Below are 25,271 nucleotides of genomic sequence, written 5' to 3'. Positions count from 1 at the left end.
CGAGACACTGTGACTGTCATAAATATGGGTCAATTGCCAAATATCTGAATTTTGATCATGTGATCATGGGGATGCTACAATGCCCATAAGTGTGAAAACTGGTCATAAGTCACTTTTTTTAGTGCCATAACTTTGAACGGTCACTAAACAGACTGTTGTAAATCGAGAATTACTGATAACTGCCCCAAGATATTTCAGTAATATTTTTCTTATATTAATCTTTCATCAACCCAGAGGACTCTAGTGCAATTTGGTGATCTTCAGTTGTGTACTAACACAAAAATAACGGACACTGTTTTCTCATATCAATCAAGAAGGATCCAGAGATCCCAATGGACCGACCATGATGTAGCTAACTAATGTAGCTGCTAAAAATACCAATTTAATCCTATGCCACATTAACAATAAACACAGAAAGTAATAGTTCGATTGTATTCTGCTATGCTTAGACCATTCTTGAAAAATTGTGAATAGTTCTGAGTGCTCCTCTTAAAAAAGAAATAGAGAAACTGGAGAAGGTAGAGATCAGAGTTACTAGAATGAGAAGGAGTCCAAAAACCAAACTTAACCATTTAAATTGCTGGCGATATTTAACTTGCAAAAGAGAAGATCAATAGAAGCCATCACTGCACTCTACAATTACCTAACACGTAGGCTGTCACATGTTCTCTGTTGGATAAAAACCAATGAGTTAAAATTAAAAGAAAAAAGATTCAAGATGTCTGTAAAAGAACTTTCTTGATGGAAACAATTAGTGGTGCTACTTGCTGGGATTGCTCTGAGTAAGGAGTTGGACCAGATAACCTAGAGCAGGGGTAGGCAACCTTGGGTCTTTTATGATTTGTGGATTGGCTCAGGAATTCTGGGAGTTGAAGTGCACGAGTCATAAAACAACCAAGATTGTCTACCCCTGACCTAGAGGAATCCCATCATAGATTCTGTGGTTCTCAAGTGAATTGCTTTGGTTTCTGCTGCTTCCCCCCCCCTTTCAAACTGTTAAATAAGTATAGAGACTTTGCATTAGAGCGGGGATCAATACCAACTATTAGGTCTGGCTAAAGGATACATATGGAGCCTACACTCAATATTAAATCACACCCATTAACAAAGAAGTATTTATACAGCAAAAACAAACTAAAGACTGCTTCCTTCCTCCACATATACCATAAGAATACAATGTATTTAACTTTGTGAACTAACCTATTTTTGGATAACCCACTACTTGTAATGACATATGGAGTGATCTTGGAAGACAGGGGAAAGAGACAAAGCCAAAGGAACAGTCAAATAAAATTCAAAGTAGTCTCCAGCAGGAATGTGGATGGGCAAGTGGCATAAAAGGGACCCTCCCTAGTTTCTTGGTCTGTAATGGAGATTTTTTTTTCAAACTTGCAAGATTTTGTTAATGTAATATTGTAAATAGAATAAGCTCATCTTGCTGTGTTATGTTATGCATTGTCAGGTGTCGGGTGGGTGTGGCCCATTGGCTGGGTGTGGCCCATTAGGTGGGTGTGGCTGCAGTGATAATGGCAGACTGGGTGGGACTAAAAAGTTCAAACAATCAATTCCAATTTTGCAAGATCTTTTTTTTCTCACGAGAAGTTGAAATTGACTGATTGATTGAACCTTTTTTTTTTTTTTGCACATGGCGGCGGAGGCCTAAAGCAGTGGTTCTCAACCTTTTTAATGCCATGACCCCAACCGGTCGTATGTTGAGGACTACCCAACCGGTCATAAGTCAAGGACTACTCAACCGGTCGTAAGTCGAGGATTTTCCCTGCCCGGGAGTGCTGTGCATGTGTGCTGCCGCCCCCTGCACCGGCCGAGGCATAGCTGGCACGCGGCAGAGACGGTGCAGGCCGACCACCGGCTGGGCCACCAGCTGGCCCAGCCCAAGGGAGGTAAGGCACTCGCCGGGTCCCACGCACGCCAGCAACCTTCCCTGCACCCGCCGGCCTCCCACCTCCCACCCCTGGCCCTCTTTTACTTACATTTTTAGTAGTTGCTCAGCAGGGAGGGGTGGAAACTTCCAGACAGCTCGCCTTCGCTGCAGACAACTTGCAGCACTGTTTACAGAATGGGACTTTTGGCGGGCTCAGCAGGGCAGAGACAACCTGGACAATTCCTATTAACTTTTGAAAGCCAATAGAATTAGACTCTATTCAAGAGAGTCTATTCTATTGGCTTTCAAAAGCCAATAGAATAAAAGGGAGTAGCACAGCTAAGGAAAAGGGGGAAAAAATGGCGACTGCGTTGTTTGGTGACCCACGTGAAATGGTCGTTTGACCCCAAATGGGGTCCCGACCCACAGATTGAGAACCACTGGCCTAAAGCAAAAAGGTTTTATAAAACCCAGTTGAAGGCCTAGGACTGGGGCGACGGCGTGCGTACCCACAGAGAGGGCTCTGAGTGCCACCTCTGGCACCCGTGCCATAGGTTCGCCACCATTGACCTAATTTATAAACAATCCTATAACACGTTATCAATGTTATAGTGGTATGGGAAGATCACTGATTACTCCTGTGTTGGAAGATTTTTTGATGCAACTTTCTGAGCAACTGAAAACCTGTAAATGTCTCCAGATTCCCTGTAAACTGGTCTTAGTTACACAACGGAGGCAGCCCAGCTCATTGAGAATATGTTTTTCATTGCTTGCTTTTATTTCTCAACTTTTTATGCCAGCACAAATTCAAGTCTCTGGTCCTCTCTTTAAAACAAGGGTGTAAATTCATGACAAATGCACAAAAATGGAAGCAACAGTAAACCAGTAGGAGGTACAGCCACATTTCCCTTTATTTGTAAGGTACACTATAGCACGTTCAGTCAACTACGCAGAAGATATCGGTTGTAAACAAGGCAGTGAATTGAATTTTTTCTCCACGTCATTACAAAGAAAAAAGAACATCATGTAATATGTGGTTGTTAGCTACATGGCTGCATACTGCTGAATGCTCTCCCTTGTCATTGCAGCTCTGTGGTGAAGATATAAGCTGTTGTGTACTTCGTTTGCATGCGAATGATGAAGACACATGGTGATGCTGAACAAACACTTTATTCACCTTCTACAGCAACCAAGCAAAAGCAAAAGGCACGCAGGCCTTTTTATATGGCCAGAAACCCGGACAATGTCAACCAATAGGAACAGAGCGTTTTCGTGCCTTGCGCATGCACACAAGCTCGTGCCACTTGTCTGGTCCTGGGCAGCTTTTGGAATGCCCAGGACCAATGCAACATCCTGAGCCTGCTTTTGCAGGCTCAGGACACAACACCTCTCCCCCCTAGATCAGTGGTTCTCAACCTTTTTAATGCCGCGACCCCCAACCGGTCGTAAATCGAGGACTACTCAACCGGTCGTAAGTCGAGGACTACTCAACTGGTGCAGCACCGTTTGCAGAATGGGACTTTTGGTGGGCTCAGCAGGGCAGAGACAGCCTGGGCAATTCCTATTGGCTTTTGAAAGCCAATAGAATTAGACTCTATTCAAGAGAGTCTATTCTCTTGGCTTTCAAAAACCAATAGAATAAAAGGGAGTAGCACAGCTAAGGAAAAGGGGGAAAAAATGGCAGACTGTGTTGTTTGGCGACCCCCGTGAAATGGTCGTTCGACCCCAAATGGGGTCCCGACCCACAGGTTGAGAACCACTGCCCTAGATGGAATATACTTTGCATACATTCATGTACATCATGCATTGGGAAGAGTGGCATACAATTGCATTATTCAAATACAAGGAGTGTGAAATATTTGAGTCTGCCCTCCGGCAAACCCTCTACAATATTGATTAATATAATAAATGTATACAAAATCAAAAAAAATAATACAAAATAATCTATCCACGAGTTGCTCCCGTTATTCAGGGGCCTCATGAACAAGTCCCTCATGATTTGACAGCAACTTCACAAAGTCTCTCAGATGTTTGCATGGGCACTTGGCCCACTGTGACCTTCTAAGGCCCGGAGAGATTGCCTGGCCCACCTGCTTGCCTACCAGGTTAGGCAGGCCAGGGTGTTGCTGCCCTAAATCCCCAGGTGACCCCGTTGAGGGTGCCTGGCCTACCTGCTCACCTACCACGCTAGGCAGGCCAGGACTTTGCTGCCCCAAATACCCGGTTGACCCACACAGCTGCTGGCTGGCTGGACCTTCTAAGTCCAAGCCAGCATACCTTGGAGGGGTGGAAGTCCCCGAGTCCACAATGGAGCCCTCTTGGGAACACTGTCCCTTGAGCCCAAGGCCAGCAGATGGAGAGGGCTGGGTAGCGGAAGTGCCCCAGTACTCTGTGGCCCCCAAGCATGTGCCCAAGATGCCAGGAGTCGCCTCCATGGCAACCCCCTTTGTTGGAGACCTCCTTTTGGGAGCAATTGCGGAATTTGGCAAGTGCCCCTGATGGAATTCCTTTTCTCTTGCTGCTTGTGATTTGTGTGGATACCCCCAGTCTGTCTCCCTGTCTGGAGCACTATCTGACATATGTGAATACTGTGGATACCCCCGGTGTGACTCCCTGTCTGGAGTAATTATGGATGTGTTGGATGATCCCCTATCCAGTGAATTCCTGTTAGGAGCATTTGTGGAATCTTGGGATGAATCCCAAACAGCCTCAGTAGCATCTAGTGAGGGCCTGTTAGTCCTAGGAAATTGTGACCCAGAATGCATATTATGGTCCTCCCCCCCCCCAGAGCAGAGCCAGGAGTGGAAGGGTGCAAGTCCAGTCTCCAACGCAGTTGGTCTATGTTTTCTGCGAAGAACGCGACCGTCACCCAAGGCAACTTCTTATGACAATGGCCGCGAGACCTTACAGACCACAGCTGTGACCCAGAGATGTCCGGGCCCATAGTTTCTTGTCCAAACCGGATCGCCCACCTGGAGTCTCTTAGGTGCCCGTGGTTGTGACACGTGTGAAGCCACCCAGTCAGGGTGCAGCCTGTCCAGTTTAGTGATGAGGCAGCGACCCCAGCGGAGTTCAGCAGGGCTCTTCCCTGTGGCTGTACATGGTGTGGTGCAGTGTGCAAGAAGGAAATCTGCTAACCTGTGATGCCAGTTACCATAAGTCAATTTCTTGAGGGCATCTTTGGTGGTGCGCACTATTCTCTCTGCCAGTCCGTTGGAGGATGGATGGAATGGAGCCGATGGTGCATGCCGGGTCAGGTTGGCCTGAAGGAAAGCCTGGAACTCAGAAGAGGTAAATTGAGGGCCATTATCTGAAACCAGCACATCCGGAAGACCGTGTGATGCAAAAATTCCTCTCAACACCTGGATGGTCCTGGCAATAGTAGTGGAGGAAACAGGAACAACCTCTAGCCACTTGGAATGGCTATCAACAACAACCAGGAAGAATTGCCCCTGAAAGGGCCCAGCATAATCTATATGCACCCTAGACCTTGGGGTTTGAGTTTCCTCCCACCTATGTACTGGGGCCTGAGGCATTTCAGGCCGAGACTGTTGGCACACTTGGCACCTGTGCACCTGGGCCTCGATGGCTTTATCAAGCCCAGGCCACCAAAGATGGCTGAGTGCAAGCGCTTTCATCCTGACTATACCAGGATGTCCCTTATGCAGAGAGATCAATATTCTAGACCTCAACGAGGCTGGGATCACTACCCTGCTACTCCATAACAGGCAACCCTTGAAAGTGGAAAACTCATGCTTCTTGTGCCAGAAGCTTTGGAACTCAGTATCTGGGCACTTGTCAGGCTATCCTGAAACACCCATGTCAGCACACGTGTAAGTGTGTGATCAGTGGCAGTTTCTATAGCCACGTCCCTAGCATTGAGGGGAAACTCAAGCAACTCCTGAATGGACAGAATATTAATGGCTGGAGCAGAATCTGGCTCTAATTGGATCAGGGGTGATCTGCTCAGGCCATCTGCATGACCCATTTCTTTTCCTGGTTTGTGAACTAATATATAGTCATATGCTGACAGGAAAATGGACCATCAGCATACGAGGAGAAATGATATGTGGGGTCTGTTTGTTAGTGTTAAACAAACCCAGCAGAGGCTTATGGTCAGTATAGACCGTGAAATGGCGGCCATATAAGAAATCATGAAATTTCTTAATGCCAGCCACTATGGCCAAGGCTTCTCTGTCAATTTGAGCGTAATTCCGCTTTGCAGAAGACAGAGTCCTTGAATAATAGGCCATAGGGACCTGTGTCCCATCAGCCTTCAGATGGCTAAGTACAGCTCCCACCCCATAAGGAGATGCATCACATGCGATGCAAACAGGCAACTGCTCATTGAAATGCACTAAAACAGTGTTAGAAGTGAGCAAGGCCTTAACCTCATTGAAGCTCTTGTCATGGACTTTAGTCCACTGCCAAGGAGCCTGCTTGTCTAAGAGCCTGTGTAATGGCTCTGCCACTGCAGCTTTATTTGGGAGAAATGCATGGTAAAAATTTAATAGCCCCAAGAAGGCTTGCAGCTCAGTCTTAGACTTAGGGCCTGCTAGATAGCTTGCAATTTGGTTTTAGCAGGGTGAATGCCTTGAGCATCAATCCTGAATGCTAAGAAGTCAGTAGAAGTGATTCCTATCTTACATTTATCCTTCTTTAGTTTAAGGCCTGCTTTTCGAAAACAAAGCAAGACAGCCCTTAATGTTTCTGCTAAATTTTGAGATGACTACCCAGCAATGAGGACATCATCGAAGTAGGGACAGACCCCAGGAATACCTCGAAGTGTGCTCTCCATGACACTTTGGAATATGCCAGGGGCTACATTTACCCCAAATTGCAGTCTCTTGACCTGTGAATTACAATAGTCTGGGCCTCTGCAGCTGCCTCATCAACAGGTAAATGTTGATAGGCCTGTGCCAGGTCAAGCTTCGCAAAAATGCGCCCCCCCTTGAGGGAGGCCAGAATGTGACTAACCACAGGCATTGGATAAGCGTGCTATTGCAGCGCCTTATTCAATGTGCACTTATAGTCTGCACATATATGTATGTCCCCATTAGCCTTTAGAAACGTTACTATGGGGGTTTCCCATGGACTTGAATCCACAGGTTCTAGAATGCCCTGCTGGAGCAATTTGTCCAGCTCAGCATCAATCTTACTTTTGAGGGCAAAAGGTACCCTCCTAGGTTTAACCCTGATGGGCATGATGGTTGGGCCTAATCGCAGAGAAATGGGAGGCCCGTTGTAGGATCCCAGCTCTGAACCAAACACATCTGCAAACTCCTTGCAAACCTCTGCAAGGCCCAACGTTTGCAAGCTGTGCAGCCCAGTTACCTGTATTCCCAGAGCCTCAAACCAATCGAGTCCAATAAGACTCGTATGTTCACCCCCAACAACCACCACATCTAGGGAACCTTCAAAATCCTTATACTGTACCCTAAGGGTGGCCTCCCCCTTAACACATACCATAGAATTTTGAAAATCAGTGAGTATTAGATTTGATGGCCTGAGTTTAACTCGAAGGTCACTACTGCTGCAAATCCTTTTAAAGTTATTAATTGAAATAATGGAAAGAGTGGATCCTGTGTCCAACTCCATTAGTAAGGGAACCCCTTGCAACCTTACGTTAATGGAAAGTTTCTTCTTAAGGGGCTTGTGTGTCCCTGTTCTTAGAATGCTCCTGCGCAATGAGCAGAAACCCACCCTGTTTTGGCTGGGGACCCTGGTACCTTTCTGAAGCAATTCTTCCTGAGGTTGAACCTTCTGGTGACCCAAGCAGACGGATGCAATGTGGCCCTGCCCGCCACATGCCCTGCAAATGGCAGAGCGAAACCTGCAGTCAGCTCACTTGTAGCGTCCTCCACACCTGAAGCATTGAAAGATGCTGGGGCCTTGACCGGACATCCCTTCTGCCTCCTCTCAGCTGGTTGGTGAAGTCTGTTGACCTCCTCTTCAGGATCCACTTCTGATCCTTCTCAAGCGTCCTCTTGATGGACTGTAGTTGTGTCTGGAGGATTCCTGGCGAGGCGCAAGGCCTTCACAGCCCCGCTTGCTGCTTCCTCAGCTGCCACCTCTTGCAACGCATCTTGGAAGGAGACATCTTCTTTTGCAAAAATCTTTTGTTGTAAGTCTTTGCTCCTTAAGCCACAGACAAAACGATCTCGCAGCCTCTCTTCCAGATCCTTGAACTCACAAGGTCTGGCTGCTTGCCTTAAGGCCGCAATAAAGTCTGTAGCAGATTCACCCGGCCTCTGGTCTCTCTGCTTGAACACGTGCCTCCAAGCAATGACAGATAACTTTGGCTGGAAATGTTCCTTCAACATTTTCTTCAAGTCAGCATAGGTTACTGACTCCAGAGGTGCAGGGGCCACCAAATTTTCTGCGATGTCAAAAGCTTCTTGTCCACAGGCACACAAAAGAGTTGCTGCCTTCAGGCCATCTTCTCTAATCTGATTTACTCAGAAGTAATTCTCCACCTGTGCTACGTAGGAATTCCATCTCTCTGGGTGGGAGACATCAAAATCAGTCAAGGGGCCAATCTTCGACATCGTAAACTTTATGACCTTCACCCCTTGCTTCCTCTACAAGCTGCTGTTTGGGAAAAGGGTCCTTTAGCCGAGCTCAACCTTCAGCAACGCTGTACTGGCAGGCTGGGACGCTGATTCAGATGCCGTCTTCCCTCTTCAGGACTTCCTGGGTAAGTCCTTAAATCTTTTGTTTCAGCTTGCAAAGGATCCCACCTTCGTCGCCAGTGTTGTATACTTCGTTCGCGGGGAAATGATGAAGACATATGGCGATGCTGAACAAACACTTTATTCACCTTCTACAATAACCAAGCAAAAGCAAAAGGCACGCAGGCCTTTTTATATGGCCAGAAACCCGGACAATGTCAACCAATAGGAACAGAGCATTTTCACAGCTTGCGCATGCGCACAAGGCTGGTGCTGCTCTGTCTGGTCCCGTGCAGCTTTTGGAATGCCCGGGACTAATGCAACATCCCGAGCCTTCTTTTGCAGGCTCAGGACACAACATAAGCCTTACTATGAAAGGATACTATCATTTTGTATTACTTTTTCTTAACATGATATGACCTGATTTAATAGGATGAGTTTCTTAACTGTGTCTAGCAAAGTTATACTACTATGTGTACACAGATGTTTGCTCAGTTGTGTCTGAGAAATGACTTCCACATTACTGTGCATGAAATCCAGCTTAGAATGATCAACTAATAGCAACTTTGAAAAGTGCTGAGTGATTATTGTCCATTTGCCATGCTATTTTAATCTTCGATGTGGTTGCTCTCTCTCTTTCTCTTAAGTTGTTTTTACACGTTATCTTCACTTTCAGATACCCACTGAATTTGTTTTTATTTTTCAAGCCCTCTGATATCAAAAATTATTTTTTTGATATCAAAAATTATGTTTTCATTCTTTAGATGATGATAATAACCAGGGCTTTTTTTGGTCATAGAACACCCAGAAAAGAATTCCAGCACCTTTTTTGGATGGAACCTTGTAGGGTAGACAAGGCGGGTTGTGTAACATGTGTGAGGTCCGGCATATTTTTTTTTTTAAAAAAGCACTGATAATAACTAAACTATTCAGGAGAAAACCCCCTCAAAGTGGCCATGAAAAGCTTCAGAAGGATCTCTTTAAACAGCATGGTCAAACATTGTCAAATAAGTATATCACACTGGGATTGTAGTGACTATTCAGTTGAGAAGTGTGTAGCAGCCGAAAATGCTATAGTAGGCATCATTAGGAACTGGAATAACAATAGTATAACCAACACTGTTAATACTCTATGAAAAACTATGTAGAGTCCAGATAAAGGGCAACATAGAGCCAGAAAAAGTGCAGAAGAAATTTCCGAAAGGATCAGGGGACCTGAAATCCTGTTTTGTGAGAAAAAGGTACAACATTTGTGACCTTCAAGCTAACTGAGGCTGACATAGAGGTAGACCTTGATTTATGACTGCTATGGAGCCTATCCATTACGGTTGCAAGTTGTGACAGTTGTAAAGTGGGTCTCCCCAAAGACTGCCCCAATTGTATGTCCTTTTTTGCAGTGGTTATTAAGTAAATGCCACAGTTGTTAAGTGAACCAAGTCAAATTGTTCATTATGAATGCCAGTTTTCAGCAAAAGTGCCATAACACGTGGTCATGTGACCATGGAACATTGCACATGACTGTAAATGTGGACCGACTGCTGAAGGTACAAGATTCAGTCAGGTGACCCTGAGGGTAGGGGATGGCCAATGGCTGTCAGAGCTTCAGAACCTGGTCATAAGTAGTTCTGGGGAGATCCATTGTAACTTCAAATGGTCAGTCAGTGACTGTTGTAAATTGAGAACTATCTGTAACTGAGGTACATAAAATCACACATGGCATGGACAGGGGGAAGCTTTTCTCCTTTCCCCAAGAGCCTGGGAACTGGAAAGAGATTTAGAGTAGACAAAATAAATTACTTTCAAAAGCTCCCAACTGATATAATGGTAATTAGCTTGGATGGCTATCAGAGACGGCTGAAAGCTGAAGAAGAGACTTGAAGACTCAGGATTAACTTGGAATCTTATGTCTTAAATATATGTGCAGGTGGATAACAGCAGAAGAGAGGCCAATTCTGGTTTATGAGCACTCCAGAGCCACCTAGACTGGCACTGTGAAAATCAAAATACTGGACTACTTATCCTGATTCAACCATGCTGCTCTTACATTAGGTAACACTTGATAACTTTGCCCAAGCTTAGGAAAAAAAACGAAGTTAATAATAACAGCATTAACAGCAGTAAAAAGGGTACCAAATTGCAATAAAAAAAACACACCCAACATTAAATCTGTTTGTTTCTGTATGTCTTGGTTTGATGGAAATCCATTTGCGCTTTAATAACACTAAATGGACTTCGAGGCAGGCAACCTTCACTTGATGGTTTTCTGCAATCCTACCGTTATTACAGAAACCAAAGTCTATATGCACCACTTGATAACTGAAATGCGTCTCAAACTACCAGTTTTTCTTTCCCTTTTTCTCCCCTCTTACATCCTGTTGCTCAGTTGAGCAATTTTGGAAAGAGCATATTCATTGTTACTTTGTGCACACTGCAAAATTTATTCCTGGCACTTCGTAAGTGATGTGATTTCAGTCTTTAGGCAGCATGAGTGGTAAAAAGAACAATAGACAGACAAATGGACAAAAACTTTAGTTTGGTCACTGACCAATAAAAAGTACATTCAATGAAACCACCAGGGCAAAACTATCCCCCTAACAACAAGGACTATTGGCAACCATTTGCAGGCGAAACCTACACATAATACAGCTAGTCCTCAATTTACAACCACAATGGAGCCCAACGTTTCTGTTGCTAAGCAAGAAAGCTATTAAGTGAGTGTTGCCCCCTTTTACGACCTTTCTTACCACAGCTATTAAGTGAATCACAGCAGTTGTAACCCGGTTGTTAAGTGAAGCTGGTTTTCTCATTGACTTTGCTTGTCAGAAAGTCACATGACCCTGGGATGCTGAAACTGTTATAAATACATGCCAGTTGCCAAGCGCTCCAATTCTGATCACATGACTGGGGGGGGGGGATGCTGCAAGAATCGTAAGTATGAAAAATGGTCATGTCACTTTTTTCAGTGCCATCGTAAACTTCAAATGATCACTCAGCAAATGATTGTAAGTCGAGGACTGCCTGTATTGCAAAATTTTGCTACTTTTAGAAGAGTAATTTATTTTCCTTGTTTAAGATATAGAACGAATAAAAATTAACAGTGTGCCCTGTAAATTTGAGTAAAAGAGGGGTAATCAATTAGTGGCAAATGCCACTTAGATCTGGCAATACAGAAGAGCATGAATTGTGGTTTTCTGTGATATCCATATTGCAGAGGCAATATCAGGTTTCATATGAGGTTTTTTCATGTATTTCCCTTCCAGGAAGAGCATTAAACTGAACTAAAAGATAAGGCACTCCTGAATTTGGGAATTATCATATGATAGAAATGTGAGCGTGGTTTAGTCACCAAAATTGGATTCTTTGCAATTATGCTATGAGAGAAAGTAGCAATTTCTGTTTGACCTTCTATATCTAAGATTCTTTGTGCTTTAGTACTGAACTAGCTTGATCTGATTCTAAGGTTAAGATGGCATCGCTGGAGAAACCATAGAAGAAGCTCAGTTTTTTTAGGTTCGTCATTTCCCAGGAAGACTTGTAGTTTTCTTGCCAATTTTAGATGGGTCAATCCACTTTTAACCAGTACATAAAGATATTTATCCAGGTTCACTGCTTCCTGCTTCCTGTCACAGTGCTTTTGGAACACGGTGGGTCACCTGGAAGCTGCTTCTTAGAAATTTTGTTTTAAGAATCCTTTCTAAGGTGATCATGTTGTAATTTGATCCTAGTTGAGCCCTAAATAGCAATTGTGCACTAGAAATAGCGTGCAGAGGTTCCTCGACTTATGATCACAATTGATCTCAAAATTTCTGTTGCTAAGCGAAAGAGTTGTTAACTGAATTTTGTCCCAATTTACGACCTATCTTGCCACAGTTGTTAAGTGAATCACTGCAGTTGTTAAATTAGTAATACAGCTGTTAAGTGAATCTGGCTTCCCCATTGATTTTGTTTGTCAAGATGATCACATGACCCCGGGACCCAACCATCTTAAATATGAGTCAGTTATCAAGTGTCCAAATTTTGATCATGTGACCATGGGAAAGTTGCAATGGTCAAAAATGTCAAAATGGTCACAAGTCACATTTTTCAATGCCATCGTAACTTGGAATGGTCATTAAATAAACGGTTGTACGTGAAGGCCCACCTATACGTAAATTTGGAGGTCAGAAAAGTGAATGTCCCTTTAAAAAGCAACATTTATGAAAGGTTAAAAACAGGGAAATTCTGTCCTATTTCGATGGTCTATTGCAGGCATCACTTCACTGTACAGGAGAGAAGTGACCTTGGAACCAAAGACAGAGTAGACATATTTCAACAGTACCAGATGTTAAATAAAATTCTGCATGTAGCTAAACATAATTGGTTTTCTAGAACTAGAAGTTGAATAGAATTCCTTACACGCATCAAAGAGAAGTATGGCAATGTCTCCTGAAGAAAAAATGGATGCAACCAAAGTAAGCATTTATAGCAGGGGTCCCCAACCCCCAGTCTGTGGACCAGTACTGGGCTGCATCATGCCAGCTACTGGACCACACAAATAAGCAAAGCCCCATCTGTGGGATGCAAGCAGCACACAAAACCACGCCCCCTCCAGTCTGCGGAAAAACCTCACTCCATGTAACTGGTCCCTGGTGCCCAAAAGGTTGGAGACCTCTGATCTGTAGTCTTGACTTACAACAGTTCATTTAGTGACTGTTCAAAGTTACAACGGTGCTGAAAAATGTGACTTATGACTGTTTTTCACAGTTACAACCTTTGCAACATCCCCATGATCATGCAATAAAGATTCAGATGCTTGGCAACTGGTTCATATTTATGACCGTTGCTGTGTCTCAAGATCATGTTCTTTACCTTTTGTGACCTTCGGACAAGCAAAGTCACTGAGGAAGCCAGATTCACTTAACAACCGTGGGAAGAAAAAAAAATATTGGGCAAAACTCACTTAACAAAAGTCTCACTTAACAACAGAAATTTTAGGCTCAATTGTGATTGTAAGTTGAGGGCTACCTGTACTAAGTTCTCATTAAGATACGCACCTAAAATGAATAAGCACATAAATCTTTTTTTTTTCCCTTCATGAATTTGCGTAACAGAATGGGGACATATGTTTTAGTCAATGAAGAGAGATGCCTACAGAACGGTGGCTAGACAAATCCAGCCTCTCTCGTTTTATTTCCAACTTTTAAAAATTTGCATAAAATTGATGTGAATCTGGGGCTGCTAGGAGATCATGCTGTGCTTCTGAGAAGATATTGGCATCATTTCCATGGTGATAATAGAAAAGAACCAGCTTGAAGGTGATCCAATAGAAGGAGATCTCAAAATGACTCAGAAAAAAAGTCAGACGTGGCAATTTACTCCAACAAGTCTACAATTTTTAACATCTGGTTTATTTTTGTTATCAAATACTAATATAACGGCAGATATAAATGGCAGATATATATATATATTCCCCTTTATTTCTTTTATTCATCATTTCCACCATCCTGTTTTTTGCACTTCTGTTCTACCTCAGGTACACGTAACACTACCTCAGACAGATCCAATGTGTCCAGTCTTCTTCTACAGTTGGTGTTGGAAATTAGATCAAAATAAATCCACTTTTTGCCTCTCGTTACTTATAAACACATTGTAAGAGAGTGCAGGATTGTTGTATCTACTTTGGGTTAAACTATCACTCCTTCTTACCTGTTTGTATTCAGACTCTCTTCCAACTAGGACCTGCAGAATGTAGTTCACAGAGTCTCCCTTCATTGGGGGTGCGGTTTCCCAAGCAATTTCACAGGTGTTTCCTTCTAACTGTCTCACTCGAGGTGCTATTAAAAAAAAAAGTTTACCACATATCAATTGGCACGTGCAGAAGGAAGGCGCACTTCTCATTTTTCTTCTTTCAATACTGATTTTTATGTGTTTTAAAAATTCAGAATTTCAACTGGGAATGTTATCACTGACAGATAAGGTGCAGTGAATGTGATGGAATGCGATTCATCTAGTCCTGGATATTTAAAGTAAGTGGCATTCTCTAGCAATTTTCTTTCTCTTTCAAACTTCAATTTTTCTCAGCCAACAATAAAATAGCAATTCAATAGTTCTGCCCTTTTCTTGTTAGTAGTGTATTGCCATCTTCAGTGGGCAGCCGATATACTGAAGCTTATTTCTTCTTTTTATTTAGGAAGAAGACTTTTCAGTTGTTCTGACCAATCTTAGTTCATTCTAAACTTCACCTTCCTGTTTACAGTTTTGAGCTATTGGTCTGTACTCTTCTTTTAGTATTCTACACATGTTCCTACCCCCCCCCCCCAGAATTTTACTAAGCTTAAGCTGTTCTCTATTTTAACACACACACACAGAGAAAGAGAGAGAGAGAGAGAGAGAGAGAGAGAGAGAGAGAGAGAAGTTCCACAGAAGCTTCTTTTTCCATCAGCTTCTCATCCTATGTAGCAGTGGTTCTCAACCTTTTTAATGCCGCGACCCCCAAGCGGTCGTAAGTCGAGGACTACTCAACCAGTCGTAAGTCGAGGACTACTCAACTGGTGCAGCACCGTTTGCAGAATGGGACTTTTGGCGGGCTCAGCAGGGCAGAGACAGCCTGGACAATTCCTATTGGCTTTTGAAAGCCAATAGAATTAGACTCTATTCAAGAGAGTCTATTCTATTGGCTTTCAATAGCCAATAGAATAAAAGGGAGTAGCACAGTAAGGAAAAGGGGGAAAAAAATGGCGGACTGTGTTGTTTGGCGACCCCCGTGAAATGATCGTTCGACCCCAAATGGGGTCCCGACCCACAGGTTGAGAACCACTGCTATATAGAATCCTACTTATCATTGCTCTGGACTTATTCAAAACTGTTCTTTTTCTTGATCCAGGCAAAATTATAGCTGATGCAGCAACCAAAGGTGCCTACAGTCTTTCCTGCTGGTTCTCCTTCATGTAGTATTAGCTGTCTTCTTAATTTCCAAACCTGAGAACATATTATCCTAGTATTAATTTCTCCAGCTGTGCACTTCTTTAGGCAAAGAAGAATGTGTATCTGTGTGTCACTACCGCCATACATATTTACCGCATCACACATCTGATCCAAGAGAACAGATGCAATGAGTGGGATGTTGATTAAGTATGAGCATTTTCTAGGAAATGATAAAATGATAAATGATACAATGATAAAGGCAAAATCAAGACAAAAGTAGACTAGACAACTTGTGCCCCTTTGGGTCATTGTTTCAGAGACATTTCCTTGCCTAAACAGAGAAGCAGAATGGCCAAAAAAGTAGTGGGAGCAGGAACGATTTCTAATTTCCTGCCGGCTTCCCCACTGAGTTTCTTTGTGGGAAGATGGCAGGAAGCATCAGAAACCTTCCTCCCTCCCTCCCCTCCCTCCCTCTTCCCTCCCCTCCCTCCCTCCCTCCCTCCCTCCCTCTTCCCCGTTTACTTTCTGAGAAGCTTGCAGGGAGAAAGTCGATAGGGAAGACAGAAGGAAGTTGCAAGTCCAAGGCCAGCAGGCAGACCAGTGAGGGAGTGAGGGAGTGCGGATCAGGAATGGTACATGGGAATCTATGAGAGGTGCTATTGGAGTTGGGAGAGGTGTGTTTGTGTGTGTGCCAGATACCGTATGGGTTGGGGAAGCCATGTGAGTGGGCAGCATAACTCAAGAAGGTATCCAGGGATGCCTGAGAGGTGCTCTGCTAGTTGGGTGGGGTTTGCAGGGGAGGGGGCGTAGGTCAACAAAATTGCACAGGGGTCAAGTGCATGTCTAAGAGGTACTCTGCAGGTCAGTAGGGTGCATGAGAGGGCTGGTGCAGGTCATGAATGCATGGGGGTTGCATGAGTATGCAAGAGCGGCTATACTGGTTGGGGGCAGCACATGGGGTGGTGGCTTGGGTTGGGAAGGGTTCCTAGGGGCACTTGGGAATGCACAAAAAGATATTGTGCTGATCAGGAAAAGGTGCACAGGAGAGCTCAGGTCAGTGAGGGTGCATGGAAGTGCCCAAGAGGTGCCACAAGGGAGGGGCCCAGCTTAGGAAAAGCACATGGAATGTGCAAGTGGTGCTTTGAGGGTCAGGGAAGACATATGGAGGAGAAATGTTAATTAGGGAAGATTCATGGGGATGCTCTATGGGTGGGGAGGTGGCATGGTTGGAGAAGCATGTGTGGGGGCAGCATGGTGTGCCTGAGTTCTTTCCCCCCTGTTCCTCCCTCCCTCCCTTCTCCTTTGCCCTCCCTTTCTAGCAGGTAGTAAGTGGCTACTGTTGAATGGGGGAGGGAGTGAGGGATTTTGAGACTGGCTGGGAAAACTGTCACAGAATGTTGAAAATGAAGATCATGTGATTGCAGCAGCAGCCCAGCAGTACAGCAGCAGCCAGTAGCACTGAAGCAGCCACAACTTCCCAATTTTCATTCCTTTGGGAGCCATGGCTCCTGAATTTTGGACATATTCTGTAAGTTAGCCCATTTAAGATACTGGTTCCAAAATCGCTGCCCTATAATGCACAGTTTTGCTCAGTTAAAGGTTATAGTAAGAGCTTTATTAGCATATAAATAAGGCAAATAAAAGAAGGCAAAAAGGCATACAGATGGATGGACCTGAAAGAAATATACATGATTGGAATGGTAAGGAGTAATGGAAATAGAAATAGAAACAAGAGTTTGAAGCGCCTAGAAGATAAGGTAATGTATTATTCAATTTATCTATCAACCATCTTCCTCTATTGCTATTTTGTTCTTAGAAAAGTGAAAAACAATAAAGGAACAAGTAGGCAAATAACAAAGAATCAAGCTGCAAAGAAGGAAAACATGTTGATTGTTGAAGAATTTAGTTTTCCTTGCGGTATCAACCAGATAAGAGTTGGTTAAACGTACGATATTCTGGTGGATTTATTGCTCCACCAGGTGGCAAAAAACTGTTTTTAATACAAGAGACAAACAATTTTCTGAAGTGTATCTATTTGAGACAATCCCTACCTAACATCCTTGGGGAAAAAGTCATCTTCCATCAGTTAAAATCCATCATATGTCATTTATCAGCTAAAAAAAAAATCTCATCTATCAAAAATATACAAAGCTTTCAGCAATAGTCAACTATAGTCAAACATCAGTTCTCACAATCAATGTTCATTTAATGGTAGATTTCAAATGGGAAATGAGCAAAAAAGTTCCAAATTCAATATTAGGATGGGTTCCATAATCTGGAAAACTAATACAAATCACGCCAATTGAACTGAATGCCCAACAGAGGATAGATGTTTTCTACCCCCTTTTGAGAATAAGTTTAAAAAAGAGAGAAGGAATTCCATACAAGAAGATTGAGCAAAGTTGTTGCACATAAAAGACATACAGGTAGTCCTCGACTTACAATCATTCATTTAGTGATCAAAGTTACAAGAACATTAAAAAAGTGACCTACAACTGATCCTCACAGCATCCTATGGTTGGTTATGCAGTCAAAATCTGGGCACTCGCCAACCGGCATGTATTTACCACGGTTATAGCGTCCCAGGTCACACTTGCCATTTGGCACTTTACCAACTGACTTCCAACAAACCAAGTCAATGGGGGAAGTTGGATTCATTTAACGACCACATGATTCACCCAACAGCTGCAATAATTTACTTAACAACTCGGACAAAAAGGTTGTAAAACTGGGTGCCTGCTCTTACAACTGTCTGGTCTGGAGATTCTGGTCCCAGCTGTGGGTATAAACTGAGGACTACTTGGACCTAATTTCAATCAGGCATTTGTAGAATCAATTCCTAGAGCCTAATTTCTCCATTTCGGAAAGAGTTCTCACGATGGTCCAACGGAGACGATACAGATCTAGGCTTATGACAAACTTGGTACAGGGTTATCCTTGACTTGCAACTACAACTGGGGCCAGAATTTCCACTGCTAAGCAGGGCAATTGTTGCTGGATGAGATGTACCTGTTTTTAGGACTGTTTTTGCCATGGTTGTTAAATGAATCACTGCAGCTGTTAAGTGAATCCAGCTTCCCCCATTTGCTTCGCTCGTCCTCTGGGAAGGTTGCAAATAGTGATGTCATGACCCTGGGACGCTGCAACCATCGTAAATATATCCTAGTTGCCAAGTAACCAGATTTTGATCATGTGACCATAGAGACGCTGCAAACGATCGTAAGTGCAAGGACCTATCCTAAGTCACTTTTTTTTCAGTCTAGTTGTAACTTTGAACGGTTGCTGAATGAATGGTTGTAAGGACTATCTGTGCATTGTTCTAGGAGGAAAAGTGATTGGAGGGGAGATTTATGTCTACTAAATGTTCCGTCCTCCCACCCAAACCCCACCCCACCAAAATCAGGAGGTGTATCTTACTTACCTTTAATGACAGGGGGGATAGATTTAGTTGTACTGAAGCTAAACACTTCTGAGAAAGGTCCTTCCCCAGCACCATTTACAGCTTGTATTCTAAATGTGTAGCAGGTATATTCCGTCAGCCGCTGTACCTTGTAAGTATGACTAGGTCCCCTATAGATTGAAATAAACCTAAAAAAGGAGAGAAGTACAAATTTGTTGTTATTTGTTTACAATGTTTTCATTGATGGGTTGTCTGTTGCCTCAGAGACAAAAGGTTAATGATATCTTAATCTAGAAGCTCAGGTTCAAGTTCTCTAGAAGATGGATTTATCACAGTATTTGCATGGTTTTCACCCCAAGCAGACTATAAAATCTATATTAGAATTTCCCTCTAAATCTTAACAAAACACAGGTAGTTCTTAACTTACGGCCACAACTGAGCCCAAAATTTTCATTGCTAAGACAGATGTTAATTTTGAGTCTTGCATTTATGATGCAGTTGTTAAGTTAGTAAACACGGTTGTTAAGTAAATCTGGCTTTTCTATTGACTTTGCTTGTCCGAAGGTCATCAAAGAGGAATGCATGATACTGGGACACTGCAGCCCTCATAAATATGAACCAACTGCCAAGCATTTGAATTTTGATCACGTGACCTTTGATCACTTATGACCAGTTTTCACACTTATGAAAGTTTGCAAAGGGGTGTTTTTGCTAAGCAGTGGTTTTCAGCAAAAATTGTGACCACCTGACTCTGGGGCACTGTCATAAATATAGGTGAACTGTCAAGCAATCAAATTCAGTCACATGACTGTGGGAACGAGCAGTGTCAGAACTTCAGAACTGGATCATAAATACCTTTTTGGGGGGGTTGTCATTTTATTCAGTTTATTTTAAAAAATGATTTGAGCCATGCTTAAAATTATTGCACTCTTGTTCTGTTGCAGTTGATTTCATTCAGCATAGATTCTATTCCAGTTGGCTTTATTTTGATTTTATTAGGTGTTGTCTTCATTCCTATTTTGTTTTGTATTAAGTTAAATTGGTTTGCCTTTTATGCAGAATTTTAGCTTTTGGCCCTGGAAGATCAAAAAATAAATACATGGACATGGCCCCATGCATCCTTTTATGTGAGATACGCACAGCCATTAACCAGGAGAGTATAAGGTTCAAAATGTATTGTAACGCAATGATTTCTCCCTCTCCTAACTAGATCATTTTCTACCATTTTTGGAATGTTAGTCAGTGTTTCAACTTGACAATCAGATGTTTTTGCTGCATGGGTAGCCGGTGAATTGAATTTTCGGTACTTCTAATTAGCAACAGCAGGAGCATAACATCATGCAGTCAATGAATACTAATGTTTCTCAGAATAAATCTGGAATTATTATTTTAGTTTCTTTTTAATCTGGCACCAAGGACGGCCACATGGGATAGTGAAAATTACCATTTTTTTGCAACAAAAGTTGGCAAAACAGTGAGGGGGTAACGATTACGCATGGAGACGTTAAGGAATTCAGAAAGTTATAGTATTAAAGATTGATGTGTAGATGTGATTTTTTCCCCCTAAAAAAATTTACAACTTTGATGGTATATATGGACAGTGGACAAATGGCTGCAAAAGTTAAATGAAGTTAGCACAATTAAGGAGTAAAGAACACAATTAATTTTGTTTCTACTTGCAAACTGCTTTTGGACTTAGTGCTTGAGGTGGGAAAAAAAGGAAACTTTGCTTTTGGATTTTACTGATTAGATAGGTTTGGTGTTATAGAAATGCTGGTATATACTATTATATAAAAGTAAATATAAAAGTTATTATCTTATTCTACTGTACCAAAAGGAGTCAGAAGTCAATGCTTTCCCCCCCCCAACCTAAATTTTTCACTTCCCCTTTTCCTCCCTTATTTTACCTTCATCATTCTATATATTTTTGTATTTTATGCTTTGTTAAAATCAATACAATTCTGAATCACAATGGGCAGGTGTGACAAGATAGTGGAGAGAAAGAAGAGAAGATTAAGAGTTGTGTTTGTTGGGAAACCTTACGGCAAGAAGCAGGAGAATGTGGTGTGCTGGCATTGTGCAGAGAATGCTGATTGTGGAGGGTTTAAACTAACACAATTTATTGGTGGCACAGAGTTTTGCTGGACGTGAGTAATTTATCTGGATCCCAGTTGGAGGAGACTTCAATCTACTGTCACTGGGCTGGATTGGGAAGAAGTCACAGTGATTTCTTCCTTTTTTTAAAAAAGAAAACTTTATTAGATTTTTCAGATAAAGAGATAAAAACAAACAGAAACTAATCATTAACACAGAAGAAAGAAAAAGGTAAACAATGAAAAAGAAAGAAGACAAAACTGCAGAAAGCAAAGAAATGACTCCCAACTTTCTTTTTGCAAACAGCAATGGGATTCTCATTTAAACGCAAAATCACTAGAGGGAAGTTCTCATTGTTTAATTTTTTTTCATCTTGCTTTGACCTTATCTAAATATTTCTTTAAAATATGGGTGCTGTGAACAGTCTTATCCTTGATCTGAAATGGGAATATTTCTCTCCTGGAATATACATTAATAAACACTACAAAGCAGCTAAGATATAATCCTATCTCACAAGCATTAATAAATCAAGATGAGTTTCTTCTATTCAACCTTGTGAATAAGAAAATAACAACATTATTCTGTAGTAAAATCTAGGAACTAGAAAAATGTGCAGTCTGGATTTGCTACTGATGTTCAAGACAACAATGTTTCTGTGCTGTATTTTGGGATTTAAGGTATGTTTGCTGTTCTTTAAACAGTGGACAATTTGCTTATTTTTTTATTGTGACATTTTAATTTTAATTGTTTTAAATTGGTGCACTGAATCTCTATTTTGGGACTCTTTAATGTAAAAAAGATGATTAGAAATTATATATACATGCACAAATGCTCCCAATACTATAATAGATAGATTCTCTCATCTTTGTCATACTTTATGATCATTGGCCAACAAATCATCTTTTTCCTCAGAAAATGTATTAATATGAATAAAAACAATTTTCTACAAGTAGAAGATTGTTTCCCACAGCAAGATTTCCATGTACACTAATGCATTCTGGCTTTTCTTTACTGCGTTCTAATTGTTTGCTTTCAATTTGTTTTTATTATTGCTTGCATCCATTTAGCTGTTTCAAGGAAATTCATTTAACTTGCTAGGTATACAGTGCAACTCTGATCTTTGTTTTTTAAACTTGCTTGGAGCATTCAAAAGCATCTGTTTGATCACTGTTGAAAATATTATGCTAGCCTGTGGCTTAGCAATCTGTTATAGCAGATCTGCCCCAGCACGTTAATACTTACAATTGCCATCATTTTGGAAGCTAGGATTAATATCTGGAGATAATGTCAACCCTTGATATTGTGGGAAAGTTTTGTAGGTTTCATGACTGTGAGACCAATGTTGGTGGAAAATAAAACTCATGGTAGGATAACGTTCTGAACCCAATAAGATAGGCCAGGTACGTGAATGGACTCTACAGGAAGACTGTATTTTACTGAGATAGACTATAGTAACATAATTTTACAAGCCTGAGCATATTTGTTCCCCTCCCTCTTTGAAAAACATTTTTACATTTTTACCAAGAATGTATAGATGTATACATTCATCTATACATTTACAGACATTTAGCCTTGCAAATAATGTTCAAAGCATGGATGATTTATGGGGGACACAGATGTAAGATCAATGTAAGGAAGAAGTTTAGTATATTTAAACAGACATAAACCTGAGAAGCTACGGAAAGAGATAAGAGCCATTGTCAAAATTAAAAAAAAAAAGTTCCCAAAATTCAAAGAGGAAAAGATCCCAGTACCAGAAGATAAATGTATCTGGCAACAAGAAGGATATATGGACACAGCCTTCCAATATCAAGCAAGAAAAGGTAACACAAATAACATTATGGCACAAGAAGCAATAGATAGAAACTGATCAAGGAAAGAACCAACCTAGAGCTAAGGAGAAATTTCCTGTCAGTGAGAACAATTAATCAGTTGGACAACTGGACTCCAGAAGCTATGGGTGCTCCAATACTTGATATTTTTAAGAAGAGATTGGACAGCAATTTGTCTGAAATGGTATAGGGTCTCCTGCTTGAGCAGGGGGATTGGACTAGATGACCTCCAAGGTCTCTTCCAACTCTGTTATTCTGTTACATTCTGATTTCTTTTACTTTTCTTCTAATTTCCATTCTCAATATTCAAGAGTGGTCTGTTCTGTTGCTCTTATGACCTTCGCTAATGCTCTCACTATTTTGGAACAAAAAATGAACTCAATCCATGTTTTCAGATTTGTATTAATTCCTATCCCATGTGTACATGAATAGACAGGGTTATATTTTCAAACTAAACACAGATAATCGGTGATGATCCTAATTTATTCTTAATGGCCCAATTACTTTTTCTATACTTCTTCCTCTTATTCTTGTCTATGCTTTCATGTCACCTAGCAGAATAACTTTTCATATTTGGAACGCCATACAATATTTCTCAAAAACTCATATTTGCTTCCATTCACTATTCACTGAACAATAACCTATGGATATCTACTTTTGTTTGCATCCACAAAAATATCTATTCACAGAACCAACAATCTGAAACAGATGTACTTGGATCTGGACCAAGCAGAACAGCTTCATGTTGCCATTCAAACACAAATTTTATTGGGCTAGTCATTCAATCTCAGTTCAAACAACTATAGTGTTCTTTTCAGGAGGATAAAAGCAGAAAACTGGGTGCGAACACTTTGAGCTCTCAGATAAAACACAAATAATAATACAGTAGTAGCAAATGACATCATTACTGAATCCTATCGTAATTCTTTCCAAAAAGTACTGGTCAGCGAAAGCCATAACAAAAAGAAAAGTATTAAAAATGTCAACTAAAATACACTGATTCAAAGACCATGATGGTCTGATAATACCTATCATGGCCTTCTATTGTACAACTCAATACTAGAAGATCCAGCTTTATTCATATAATATCAGCCAAACTTGGAGTTCTTCTAGTTCACCCCCCTGCTCTGGCAGGAAACTCTGTACCATTTCAGACAAATGGTTGTCCAATCTCTTCTTTAAAAAAAACCCTCCAGTGTTGGAGCATTCACAACTTCTCGAAGCAATTACCGTAACATTACCCACGTTGTTTCTTTTCTGTTAACAGCCTGAACTAGCCCTATCCTCTTTTCTTTCTAATGTTAAACAATAAAGACACATATACAGAATAAGGGGATGTCCCCAGGAATATGTGCATCAAAAACCCAAGTTGATGAGTAAACTTTAGAGTATTATTAATAGTTTCTTTTTTAATTTTTATTAGTTTTAGTGTGGTTTAATAATATTGATTTGTTTATATTATTATGTTTATTTTTAATTTGTTTATATTTATGTTATAAGGGAGTTAAAGTGCGTTATGGACTTGGTTACTTGTATAGTTGGGTAATGTTTTTTTTAGAGTTTGATTGTTTATTTGTAACCCTGAATTCAGCTCTGGGAAGTGAGGGAGGGGAGTAGGGGTGGGTGGGTCTTGGGATGTATATTGTATAAAACTTTTCAATAAAAAAAACCCAAGTTGATGGTGATGATTTATTAAATTTGTTATACCCATCTCAATCCAAAGATGGCAGCCACAGTCATGCAGTCTAAGCTCACCTCTTTTTTCATGTTACACACCTGTGATCTTTTTTTAACTCCTCTCTTCCCAATGAGCAACCCTGGTTCTTATTAAAAATGCTTAACACATGACAAGACTGCAATTTAGTGACCAGTCCCTTTTTAAAATTTTCTGTAAGGATCTTCCAGGAAAGAAGATGCATGTCGCCATACCAATTTCCTGTTGATTTTTTAAGCCAGTGCAATCAAACAATGAGCAGGAATAGAATTATGATTTCCTTTATGTGTGATGTACAATTTACTTATTTATTTCCTTTGAAGGGAGGCTTCTTCTCCCACTACTACCAATCTGGTTTTAAAACAAATACACTTAGATCTGAAGCTTTAAATAAACGAGAATCAGTTAAGAATAATATGGTGCAAAGCTGAATTTGGCAGGGTCCAATGGTGTAAACAGGAATCAGAGCTTTGCTTAACCTTCCTGGCTATAAATGAAGCTATTTGCTTGTCCTCTTGTGGTAACAACCCAGGTGGGGAAATGAGTTAATGAATTAAATTGATGACCCAAGGCTGTTTTCTCTGCAGCACAAACCACTGGTGCATTTTTAAATTGAGGTTAACCCATCTCTGCAAACAAAAGCTGCTAATATTTAAATGAAATTACCATTAGAGGGAAGAGCTTTTTTTTAGATACTGGCACACATTTCCTGCTCTTTTGAAAAAGGAACTTCAATGGCTTGGCCATCCTGCATATCAAATATATTTATCAGTCT

At 41.4% G+C, this 25,271-nt stretch overlaps 1 protein-coding gene across 8 annotated transcripts in view; it reads right to left on the bottom strand.

Annotated features, from left to right (window-relative positions):
- The window catches only part of FNDC3B (fibronectin type III domain containing 3B), a 369,819-nt gene that overhangs the window by 13,735 nt on the left and 330,813 nt on the right, over positions 1 to 25,271 (bottom strand). For all 8 annotated transcript variants that reach the window (XM_039338145.1, XM_039338154.1, XM_039338138.1 and 5 more), the window contains 2 exons: positions 18,878 to 19,044; positions 14,239 to 14,366 (listed from right to left, as the gene is read on the bottom strand). In XM_039338145.1, coding sequence (XP_039194079.1) covers positions 14,239 to 14,366; positions 18,878 to 19,044 — 295 coding nt within the window. The remainder of the gene's footprint in view (positions 1 to 14,238; positions 14,367 to 18,877; positions 19,045 to 25,271) is intronic.

The sequence above is a fragment of the Crotalus tigris genome, unplaced genomic scaffold, assembly GCF_016545835.1.
Source record: "Crotalus tigris isolate CLP2741 ecotype Arizona unplaced genomic scaffold, ASM1654583v1 scf7180000017549.6302385, whole genome shotgun sequence".
NCBI classification, from domain to species: Eukaryota; Metazoa; Chordata; class Lepidosauria; order Squamata; family Viperidae; genus Crotalus; species Crotalus tigris.
This window is presented reverse-complemented; position numbering and strand designations above follow the sequence as displayed.